Below are 13,100 nucleotides of genomic sequence, written 5' to 3'. Positions count from 1 at the left end.
AACCTAATCGCAAATATTTGACCACTATTCTTGAAGACCGCTGGAGTTAATCTATCTTAACCAGCTGCACTCCTCGTTTCAGATTGGGTAAAGCTTGTTAAACTTAAATAGTAGTCGGAAGGAAGGCCAATTTCCAGGTTCCATTCAGGTTGTCTGGGAATGGTGAATAGTTTTAGAGTAGCTGAAGGCCAGCTGAACTGCTCCTTGAAGTGTTTTAACCATCGTTCTAAACATCTGGACTGAGAGCAGATAAGATTGTCATCTTTTTCCGACATCGTCTCGCTTACACTTGACTTCTTAACTCTAGTTTCTTTTATTGATCTAGAAAGCTGTCTTATGTTACCTACAGCCGCTGCCTTTTCCATTTCGTTTGCTTTCGTCGCCCTCCACTGTTGTTTATGCTGTCTAACGCAGTTTTCTTTCAATAGATGTAGTAAAATTTACAATTGCATTAGCATAAATACACGAGCTAAATTTGCGTTTTTCTTCAGCTTTTGAATTCCACTGTCAATTGTATTGAAGCTAGAGTAGCGAATAAATAGAGACAACAAATATAAAACATACATATTTAAATGCCTAGTTGTTTCTAATTTTCCTAATTCTGTTAAATGATTTTTATATCTTGTTCTTTTATGGTAATTTGTCATTGCCTCCCGACCGTTGTTGCTACCTTGACGTGGTGGTCGGGCTTGCCTATCGTGATGAAGCAACCGAGCTATACTGGCTGGAAAAACCGTTCCTCAAGGTCCTACCATGTCAGACAGGTCGGTTGAAGAGCGGTAAGACTAAAAGCAACAAACCAAAGGTCCGAAGGCGAAGTCGTACTGCTGACTGTACAGAGGTGTGACAGCAGTAAGGTGTTTCCTTCAGACAACCAGCATGACAGCGATGCTGCCTTCCCACAAGGAGGGGTGGGGTTAGAAAAGGTCGACCCTAAAAATGCACACCTCGCCTTATCCCACGGATATCCGTCTCCGGCGGTAAGGTCTCAATAAGTACGGAGCTAACACAAAAATTACCCATAACAAGGTCGTGTGTGACCGACCTCAAGCAGTTGTCCCTTGGGCACTGCGGTCACGCTCTCAGGTCACTAAGACCACCTTTAATCCAATTTCCTTTTCAGGTACCTCCAGAACAACCCTTCCACGGTGTGGGCAACCGGGAAGTGATAACCGCCCTCATACTTCTAACAGCACTCAAGACCACTGTATTCATAATCAACCTCCCTCTTCAATTCCTATTATTCCTCCTACATCGACTTTCAACTCTATATTTCCTCTCTCGGCTTCCACCTCAAGTGTCACCGTAGCCAACGATTCTAGTGCGCAAAACACTGTCCCAGGTCTACTGAAACCTCGCTCCAAACTACACATTGGAGCCTTCAACGTACGCACCCTATGTCAAATCGGTCAGCAGGCTTCCTTGGCTAAAACCCTAGAGTCTCTTTCCATTGATGTATGCTGTGTCTCCGAAACACGCATACAGGATTCCAGTGTGGTCATTCACTTGACCTCACCTCGCACTGCTAGAGTGGATCCCCGTCAACAGTCGTCTATGTGCTGTTCGGCTGAACGGCTACGTAAGAACTCGGAAGGATAGGGACACACGTCGTTGCCTTTTTGTCGTTTCTGCCTACGCTCCCACTGACTGCAGCTCAGATGAAGTGAAAGATGAATTTTACAGAAAGCTGTCCGAACTTCTTCAGAAAGCTAAACGCTCAGACATAGTACTCGTAGCAGGTGATTTTAATGCTCAGATAGGCAGTTTAAACCAAACAGAAAGGCATTTAGGTGGATATTTTAGTATTCCGACACAGCGAACAGATAATGGTGATCGTCTGCTGCAGCTATGCTCAGACAATCGTTTATTTTTAGCAAACACAAATTTTAAGCATAAGGAGAGACATCGTCTAACATGGCGACCCCCTACACCAAACCAACGATGGACTCAAATAGACCATATTGCCATCAGTCATCGTTGGAGAGGGTCGGTAGAAGATTGTCGCTCATTCTGGAGTACCTGCTTGGACTCCGACCATGCCCTAATACGGGCACGCATCTGCTTGCGCCTCACTGGACGCAAAAAAGCCACATTAAAAAGACCCATTAGAACTGAGTTGAGTAACGAGAAAACCAAAAGTAGGTTCCAGGAACAACTGAGGTCACACTTAGGTAGTTGTGAAGACGAGGCTGACCCAGATGTTGCTTGGAAGGGCATACAATCAGCTGTGGAAAAAGCAGTGACATCTATTAGTGACTTAAACCGCAGAGTTACAAGGAACCAGTGGATTTCTTCAAGGTCTGTCACACTGATGGATTCTCGCAAACTCGTCCCATCAGGTTCTGAACATGATGAAGAGCGTAAACAAATCAGATCTAGGTTAAGAAAAAGTCTAAGGAACGACCATGAGCAGTGGTGGGTAACGAAAGCAAAAGAGATGGAAAAGGCGGCGACTATAGGGAACACAAGACAGCTTTACAGACTAATAAAAGAAACTGGAATTAATAAGTCAAGTGTAAGTGAGATTATTTCGGAAAAAGATGATACTCTCATCTGCTCCCAGTCCAGACGTTTAGAACGATGGGCGGAACATTTTAGAGAACAGTTCAGCTGGCCTTCAGCTACTCTACAACTACCCTCCATTCCCAGACAAAGTGAATGGAACATTGAAGTAGGTCCCCCAACTCTTGCTGAAGTTGAGAAGGCTATAGTTAATCTGAAACGAGGAAGGGCAGCTGGTCCAGATGGATTGGCTCCAGAGGTCTTTAAGGATGGTGGTCCAATTTTAGCGATTAGGTTGACTAATATTTTAGCTAAGATCTGGGAATTAGACGTTATCCCATCTGACTGGTCGCAATCACTGATTGTCCCAATATATAAGAAGGAGTCAAAATCATCCTGTGATAACCATGGAGGGACTAGTTCAACTAATATAGCATGTAAAATACTAGCCTCAATTGTTGTCGGACGCCTAACTAAGACTCGTGAACTGCAAACACGAGGAAATCAGGCTGACTTCAAACCTGGTCGTGGCTGCATCGACCACATATTCACCATTCGCCAGATCTTAGAACACAGACATGCTTATCGGCGTACGACAATGGAAGTTTATCTTGACTTAAAAGCAGCATTTGACTCTGTAGACCGAGAGGTTCTGTGTCAATGTCTGTCATTGAAAAGTGTTCCTCAGAAGTACATAAACCTTGTGAACGTTCTTCACTTGAGCATTTCTAGTTGTTGAGTCAGAACTTATGGAAAGTTGTCATCTGAATTTGCAACTTCAAGTGATGTCCGTCAAGGCTGCCCACTTTCTCCATTTTTGTTTAACTTCATCATAGACCTATTGATGGAAATAACACTCTCGTCGACTGAATTCTCGGGTATTGATCTCCTTCCAGGAGGTCCACTTATCGACTTAGAATATGCAGATGACATAGTCCTGTTTGGTGAAGACGCTGACAAAATGCAGAGTCTTCTGGTAGCACTAAGCAACAATGCCAGAATGTTTGGAATGCGCTTCTCTCCCTCTAAATGCAAGTTGTTGCTTCAGAACTGGTCTGCGTCAACATCTGAACTAAGGATAGGGAGTGAAGTAGTCGAACGAGTTGACAACTTTACTTGTCTTGGGAGTCTGATCAGCCCTAATGGGTTGGTGTCTGACGAAATCTCAGCACGGATTCGTAAAGCTCGTTTGGCTTTTGCCAACTTACGTCACCTTTGGCGGAGGCGAGATATCCGTCTATCAATAAAAGGACGAGTATACTGCGCGGCTGTTCGTTCTGTTTTAATTTACGGCAGCGAAACATGGCCCTTAAGAGTAGAAGACACCCGTAAGCTACTAGTATTTGACCACAGATGCCTTAGAAATATTGCTGGCATCTGCTGGGATCACCGGGTAAGTAATAGTGAGGTTAGACGCAGGGTATTAGGGAATGATGGTAAATCAGTTGATGAGGTTATGAATCTTCATCGACTGAGATGGTTGGGCCACGTGTTACGTATGCCTGAATACCGATTACCGCGACGTGCAATGCTAACCGGTGTAGGGGATGGTTGGAAGAAGGTTAGGGACGGCCAAACCAAAACGTGGCATCAGTGCCTGAAGTCACTAACTTCTAGTCTGATCCATGGTGGTAGATGCAGACTACTTGGTTGGGGTCCGCGTGACTTTCGTAACCAATGGTTGGAGACTCTGGGTGACATGGCTCAGAATCGATCACAATGGCGTCGGTGTATACACTCTCTGTCTTCTCTTAAACTAAGAGATTAAGATCACTTCACATCTTTCTTTCTACGAACTAATTCTTTCTTCCTATACTATATCCTTATTGCAATCTTTCTCCTATATATTACCACCTTTGACCTAACCACTCCTATGAATCCGGTGTTCATCTTGCTGTGCTAATGAGGTATGGCAACCTGGGCCGATGCATACATGTGCCTGGTCCTACGTTGTAGCTGACTGACTGACTCAGTTATACATTTATGGTAGCAACAAGAAAAGTATTGAGCTTAATCTGTGATTTTTCTGGTTAGAGTAATAATTTAAGTTAATCTCTCTTGTTTCAGTTGAAACTACACCATCCTTACGTAATTTGTTAACCTGCGAAGTCGCTACACCATCACTAGATCGTACTATGACTCCGACCTCTAGACACGTACGTCAGTGTTCAAATTCTCATGATTCTGGTCGTCGAAGACGTGTCACTGTCCTTAATTCAGTCGATTCAATGGATGAGGATGGTCGATTGTTTGGCGTTGGAGATGATGAACCATTTTCTACAGTATCGGCCAATTCACATTCCGATCTCAGTGAATTAGAATCACGAATTCAAGCTCTGAATTCCAATCTAAAAAAACAGGAAAGCATTTTATGTCGCATCAATGTAGAATATAAACGTGTTCATAAAGATCGTCTAGCAAGATTAGAATCCACTTTGCTGAAACATAGACAGGTAATTTTAAATATTCCATACAGATTATACTATTTTTGTTATCTTACCAGTTTGATTAATTTTCATGAGAACGTTTTAATCACTGAAATAATTTACTGATTGATGGTGAGAAGTGATTATATGACTGTTATCTACTTATCACCCTCAGTTTGTCTTGACGCAACTTCGTGACTTGTGGAACTAATCACGTTATCTAAAGGTTTAAACGTTAGTAAGGAGAAGGGTAAAAAATAAAGCTATTTATGGAAGCGATTGAATAAAGAAAAATAATTAAACTTTATGATAAGAGGCTCATTACCACAAATCACTGTTACTTATTATGATTTACAAATGTGTAATATAGATTTCATCCTACTTTTAATTCTCAAGTAGTGTAAAAGAAAACGTACAAATGTAAGGAGCTGTAGATGAGCCGGAAAATCGAAAAGAATATTATTTCTGAATTGTCTAAAATTTGAATAGTGAATTTCAGATAAAATGGTCTCCATAAACATGCCACCATCTTTCAATAGAGTTATTAGTGTAAAATATATAAGTTACTTGAACTTTGTAGAATTTTTCTGTCATATGTATGTTTGTTAATTTATTTTGTTTACATTTTTTCAGCTTTGTACTGAAATCATTGCCAATATCAAAGCTGATTTAGATGCTTGCAGAGCATCTGTATGTACAGAGGCTAATGATTCTCATTCGAAATCTATGAAGAAAATAATCGATACAGATAACATTTCTTATATATCACCATCAAAATCTTTGAATAAAACAACACTTGACAATTTTAACGATAACAGTATCTCTTGTGCATCGTCGAAACATATTGATAAATTAGCTTTATCCAGTCACATTCTCACTAGTAAGCACTCAACAAACGATGATGAAACTGAACCGGACACATTAATTTCAGTGGCTGAAGAATTAGTATCACCACAGGATACTGATGATGAATTGAAGCAGCTCGATTTAGATGATGATATTGACCGTAGTACACCAGTTGCCGAACATTCTCCCAATTCAACGAACAAAAATACCACATATTTATCCAATGCTGACGTCAGTGCTGTGGAATCTAAGCAAACAATTAGTTCTGAAGTGTCGAAAAATAAGCGTTGTTTGTCTCCTTCAGTTCATACAGAGTCGTCATATTATACAGATTTTCAACCGAGCTCTGAAGATAACAATTCTAAATCACTAAATACTCAAGATATTTTGCATAAAAAGGAGATTGAAAAGGAATCCAATAACACGTCAATGAAGTTTATAATTAACTCAACTGACAAAACGTTAACGGGACAAGTGAATCAAACAGACAATGTGTTTTCTAATCAGCTAGCTCCCAAAAATTTTACTAACGAATGGTATGCTTTTAAAGCTTTCATTATGAGTTTTTTATGTGTGCAATTTTATATGGATTTTCGAGGTTTTCCAATACTTTTAAGGGGTTAAACGTAGCACTATTCATTTTTAAATAACCTTTATCACAAAGTATAATTTATAATAAGCGCCTATACTTTTCATTTCCGATATATATTATGCTAGAAAGAACTGTAGAATTTCGTAAACAATATAAAGGGTGCTGCTATTTACTCCTTGTCTTCAACATGCTTGACTATTTCCAAAAATTAATCAGTTTGTATAATCACCAAGTAGAGTTAGTATTTTAAATTCGTTATACTCTATTTTGAATTATGACGGATGGTTATATTACCAAGTACAGTTGTTTAGGTTTATCATCAGTGTTGCCTAAAATTTCTTCACTTATGAATAAAAACGATTAAATCTCACGAAAACAAAAATTAGTTTCAGTCAACTTCAAAAAAGCAGTTGAAGAACATATGGAACACAAAACAAATGTCAACCGATATCAAAGTCAGAATCTTCAATACGAACGTCAAGAGAGTTCTACTGTACTGAGCTGAAACTTGGAGAACTACCGCAACCATCATCAAAAAGCTACAAGGATTTCTAAACAATTGTCAACGTAAGATCCTGAATGTCCGTTGACCGGGTACCATCAGCAACATCCTACTGTGGGAGAGAACTTACCAGCTGTCATCTGAAGAGGAAGTTAGGAAAAGACATTTTTACGTGGATAGGACATACACCTCGGAATTCACCAAACTGCATCACGAGGCAAGTGCTTACTTGGGATCCTGAAGCGGAACGAAAAGAGGAAGGCCAATGAACACTGCGCCGGGAATCGGAAGCAGACATCAAAAGAATGGATAGTAACTGGAAAGGATTGTCCTGGACAGAGTTGGATGGAGAATGCTGGCAGGTGGCCTATGCTTCTCTACGAGGAGTAACAGGTGTAAGTAACTTCAAGAAAATAAAACGAGATTTTGTCTATGATTCTTCATATTATCGTGTAAACTTTGGGCTTGGCACATACGCATTTAAACACTTCACATAATTTTTGACCTCATGTTTTTTTGGTAAGTGAAATTGAAAGTGTTTTTTCTGCTTATTCGTCTGTCGTTCTTATATTAGAAATCATAACAGTGTGTTCATTTTGGTGCCGAAAGTATCACATAACAAAATGATTTTCATTCGCTTTTAAATCGTGAACTGTAGTTTTGATTGTTTGTTTTTTACCTTGTATTTGTAAGTATAATTACTGTAAAACAGTCTTATGATTATTTAAGTGCACTGTTTGACTGCATGAGGACAGTTATACATACATTCATTGTCATATATATATATATATATATATATATATATATATATATATATATATATATATATATATATATAACATCAGTTCTCGTTACATGTGTGTTCTTCAACCATTTGCTCTCTGTCGATTTTCTTAATGGTTCAATTGAAACTTACACCTATATTTATACTGACGAATTCTGGTGCGAGTAAGTGAACAAATGAGTTGTTTGCTTACACACATTTGTAGTATATAAGTGTGTGTGTCGTGCTATGCTCTCTTACCTTCTGTTATCTCAAGGTTTGTAAATATGCATACTAATGTGTGTGCATATTAATTTATAGAGTGAGAGAGAACGTAAATATATAGAAACCTCTAATATAGTATTTTTGTCTTTCAGTGCGTATGTATGTGCTTATAGTTAGTTACCACAATCAAATTACATTCTATATTGACGTGATCTCATCGATTTGAGAAAAATAACGGTACCTAACTCTAACTAGACTATGGACTAGTCACAGTATCATGGCAATATATATAGATGGAATTTTGGTGATTAAAATTCATTTTTCATACTTAACTATATATGTATATAAACATAAATGTAGAATACAGTCAACACACAAGTTACTAACAATTTAAAAAATATATTTTAAAAACGAGATTCTCTTCGAAATCTAGTTATTTTCTCATTATATATTTAAGAAAAGGATTTCACGGTGAGCCTATTTTCATTTTTTACATGGTCTAATTATATCATCTGAATCATTCTTCGTCTATTACGGCTTGGTAACAATAATAATAATGACGATTATTTTGTTGCTTAATATGTCTAGTGTATTAGATAATGTTAGAAAAAATTGTTAGAACTAGCGTAATTTAACCAAATCAAGACGTTTTTGATAAACAAACTGATATACGGGTAAATAAGTATGGCTTGATGCAAATATTTATCCAGTTCAACTTATTTTACTTCACTTTAATAAATGTATGAGATTAATAGGATAAGTGAATAATATCATGAAATATTATTCTGTACAGGGAATGATCTATTTCACCAATAATATAGTCATGTGATTATCTGTTTAAATCAAAGAAGGTATATATGTTAATAAATAATACCGATATAGGGCTTAATAGTTACACCCTTGGACGCCTAGGTAAATCTAAGCCTCGAAACGTTTTACATTTAGTTTATATATATGCCAGTTAGGATCAATGCAAACTCAGCGTTCTTAAAACAACTCTAGAGGTCAAGCGCGAGTCCGAAAGTCCTGGGTTCGAGTCCCGCGGGCGGGATTTGGATGCGCAATCCTGAGGAGTTCCGTACTAGGATGAAACAGCCATTCAATGCTTCCAGGTTTTCAATGGTGGTCGAACTTAGATCTACTCATGAATTCAACTGTTACAATACTACAATCTCCACAAATCCCCACTCTTGATAATTGTGTAAAAATGCTACTGTTGGTAAAGATAATCATTTTGTTGCGATTATCATGATTTTTGTCATCAATAGCTATCGTAAAATGTGTTGCGAATTTATTCTGATAAATGATTGATGGCGTTATGCATCATTTAATCAATTCAAAACGATATATCGGAACACTAAATTGGTTAATTTAGACAAAATAACTATGAGATCCCATCTTCTTCTATTTCAGTTCAGATAGGGGGGAGTTTTGTCGATCCACATCTATTATATAATTATTTTCTCAATATATATATATATATATATATATATATATATATATATATATATATATATTAAATTCATTAAATCACATTCTTTAACTAAAGTTTTTCCGTTCTATTAATTAGGTCAATATTAGATATTTTAGTTGTGATATTTATTAAATCAGATTCATATACTTTGAATAAATTTTTTCTATGTATATTCTTAACTATATTTCATGACATAAAGTATGGATACCGCTGTCTTTAAGATATTGTTATGCAGTCACAATCATAATATACTCAATACTTGATTGGATAGAATTAAGAGTAAGATCACTTACAAGGAACACTCCGAGAATAATCAGTAAAATTTCTTAAACGTTTTCGCAGATCTTTAAAAAAATTTAGAACGAATAAGGTTTTGTTTTAGCAGTCCCATGCTCCAATAGAAAATAAACATTTTGAATTGTTAAAAATAATTTATACCACAAATATTCAACTCTGAAGCTGTTGAGTTCTTTGAACGTGAAAATTTAATTGTAAAGCATTCATTCTCGTTGTTGAGACTGTCACTAATATCTACTTCAAGACTTTATTGAAGCATTATTGTAACTGGTGTATCTGCATGTTTGTTATGTAAGTATATCAGTCTGTCTCTCAAGACCTATAAGTAAAGTATTTAATACATACACGCATGAGATAAGTAGTTAGCTGATGTTTATTGCAAGTATTTATTCTCTTTAATCGATCGATGTAATGAGACAGTTGGAGCTAACTTATAATTAAAATAAGCAATGTTCTTTTGAGCGAAGTGCTGGATAAATCACATTTTATTTATGCTCATTAGATTACTGAATCTGTTTGTTTTTGATACATAGAAAAGCTACAGTTTGAGAGATTCCAGACAATGTTTACTGATCGTGTGAACAGCTCTACTGAAATCGCTGATTAATTTAAGGCTTAGTGACTAACTGAAATGCTGTTTTTAGCAGCCTGACTACGCAAATACTTTTAAATGATTTTCCATAATCATTGCTCTTTCGCTCATTGTTTTATTTGGAGATAATAACGTGAATCTTTATCAGTAAGTCAATAGCTGATGTACTTTTAACTACAAACTATCCTTTTTATCTGTTACCTAATTGCTTATTGTATTTTCTATTCTCTGTTTCGTTAACTAGCGACCTAAATCATTCTGGAAGTTTGCTTTTTTTCATATGTTCGTTTAGTTGATTTTTTTTTTACATCAAAGTATTGTTTTTGTTTGAAATAATATCAAAATTAATCCTTCTATCTAACCCATTGAAAGTTGATCAGTTTTAGAAAACTACGCACACACACACCATGTTAACAAAATAGTGCTACTTTTCATTTACTATTTCAAGGTTTTTAGTCCACCTTACACATGGTTACAACATATTTAAATTATTTCTAAATAAGTCTTCCTATCGCTAACTTACAAGACATACACATATATGCGCGTATGCTTAAAATAAATTATGAGCGCGCTTTATATTTTGATTATTTCACTATTTGAAGCGCACGTGCTTCTTATATAGTTAGAGTATTTAATAATGTCGCTAAAGTATTATTTTTGAACGAACCGCTTTCATCTTTCATTATATGATTTAATATTTCTCTTCGGCATATATACAATATTTTTGTGTTTAGTGTATGACTGACTGCATCTGTATACAAATAGTTGTTTTTATTCTTTTACATTCATATCTAACCCAATTTTTGTATTCAGCAAACCGTGCGCAATACTGTTTGAGTTCGTTATCACTAACTAAAATCTCATTTTCGGTAGTACTGCTAATAATCTTTTTCTTGTCAGAGTGTTTGTCCATTCATCACTCAATATTGTTTATAATGGGGAATATTAGTAATAGTTATTCCAATCCTAGGAACACTAATTCGTCTTCACTAACCTCATCAGTTTCTTCCTCATGCTCATCCAGCCCATTAACTGTTAATATTACGAGATCATCAAGTTATCAGAGGTGAGTAATCAATATAAAAGATATAACCGTATTTGAATGAACCTGTCTGTGTGTGCTCTAGTTAATCAATGTAATATAGAGCAACAGTCAAATAAAAACAATGTGCTTTAGCGAGTTTTTTTGTGCTTAAGGTGTTTTTTGTTTCTTAGGTAGTTTTTTTTACTTATCTAACTTTGTGAATACTAAATATTCAACTCTTCTATTCTATTTGTGTGCAACATTGTATTGCTTAACAGTTTTCTTTTCATCATTGGTAATTTTCATTTGTTTTTCTTCGTTTCATGCTATACAGTCCAACTGTCCTTGGTGTCACTTTTGCAGACAATGAATTTGAATCAAATGATATCTCATCTACATCTCCATTCACTACAGTTGCTGAAGCTAATTGTGCTACTGACGGAAAGGTTTCGACTGTAACCACTGAGGATTTCAACAACATGGTAGTATCCACTGATATTTCAGTTCCATCTGGGAAGACTAGCTTGCTTAAAGTCGCTACAGATCATCGACAAAGAGAAGAATTAGTTGATCAAATTACCACTGAATTGCTAAACCAACTTGTCTCTGAAGCTATCGAGTCTACGTTGAATGTTCGAAAATCCAACTTTCAGGTAATACATCTTTGATAATTGGTTTACTTCACTGAATTAATAATTATAAGGATATTTATATTTTTCCTCATTACCGTCAGTGTAGATTTTGTATTGTTTTATTTTCATCAACCCAAATAGGACGATATGCGCGTCCTAGATTCCATTGCTAGTCACCATCCATCTTCGCTTATAATGCTTGTGACTTAAGGCAATATCGAGGCAATCCGCACAGGATGCACATATACCACTAAGAGACTGATCAATTGCAGTCCTAAGCATCAATAGGAAGATTCAAACAAACAAGACGAAATGAATTCATATAACTATTGTTTATAGTTCACTCATCAGTGTTGATGTTTATCTGCTTTTCATGTTTCTTATCTGACGTAATTAAAAAAATAATTGCATGAAGAAAATATAGATTTTTAGGTGAAATTATAAATTATCCAAACACTATTCATTCCAGAGTGAGTTCGGGTTATAGAATTTATCCACAAATTTTTATGTGTAGTTCACGACAATAGGTGGGAGAAATGTATATTTATTGCGAGAAGTTACGAAGTGTTTACATAATTCAAGTGGTTATGTTCTCTGAGCTGGTTAGTTGAGTTGTGGAGTTTTCATTGTTTTTTGTGTACGATATCGTCAGCACAAACTCCACAACCCAACCATTTAGCTTAGATAACGATGCTCCACATAAATTATCTACCTGAGCCACAAATCTTATTTACATGATACCTATACAAAGCCTTCAATCGTCCATTTTCATCTTCTGGTGTGTTATACATTCTGAACTGTCTTCTTGACTGGCCTCTAAGTGTTCTGCTAACCCCCGTGGTTTCGATGCACTGAAACTCTTCTATCTCTCTAAAAATTATTTCAATTTCGATAGCACCTTCCGAGAGCCACTACTTAAAAACATCCTTGGGAGTAAAGTCCACTGTAAGTACAAGCTTTTTTGTCACTATTTTTCCCATCGTTTGTCTTACTGAAGAGAGTGAGAGTTTAATAAAACAACAGGTTCTGGATATCACACGGTACTTGAAGTTCGCTTAGGGCCCTTCAGTTTTTTATTTTTACATTTTGAGATTGAAAAACATATGTATTTGTTTGGATTCGACTCCTAATGTATTATCGTACATTTGTTATATATATATCCAATTAATAATTATTTTCTTAATATTGTTGAGGAGGAAGGACAACAGTTAATTTGAAGAAAAAT

At 36.3% G+C, this 13,100-nt stretch overlaps 1 protein-coding gene across 3 annotated transcripts in view; it reads left to right on the top strand.

Moving 5' to 3' along the window:
* Positions 1-13,100, top strand: part of MS3_00001611 (uncharacterized protein) — a 44,837-nt gene that overhangs the window by 28,584 nt on the left and 3,153 nt on the right. The window contains exons 21-23 of one of the 3 annotated variants that reach the window (XM_051209079.1): positions 4,570-4,955; positions 5,562-6,310; positions 11,578-11,896. In XM_051209079.1, coding sequence (XP_051074501.1) covers positions 4,570-4,955; positions 5,562-6,310; positions 11,578-11,896 — 1,454 coding nt within the window. Of the gene's footprint in view, positions 1-4,569; positions 4,956-5,561; positions 6,311-8,051; positions 8,328-10,463; positions 11,897-13,100 lie in introns of those variants that run through there. The other 2 variants (XM_051209080.1, XM_051209081.1) reach the window with 2 other exon arrangements.

Source organism: Schistosoma haematobium, chromosome 1, assembly GCF_000699445.3.
Source record: "Schistosoma haematobium chromosome 1, whole genome shotgun sequence".
In the NCBI taxonomy this organism is placed as follows: Eukaryota; Metazoa; Platyhelminthes; class Trematoda; order Strigeidida; family Schistosomatidae; genus Schistosoma; species Schistosoma haematobium.
Note: the sequence above shows the minus strand (reverse complement) of the source record. Positions and strands in the feature narration are given on the sequence as shown.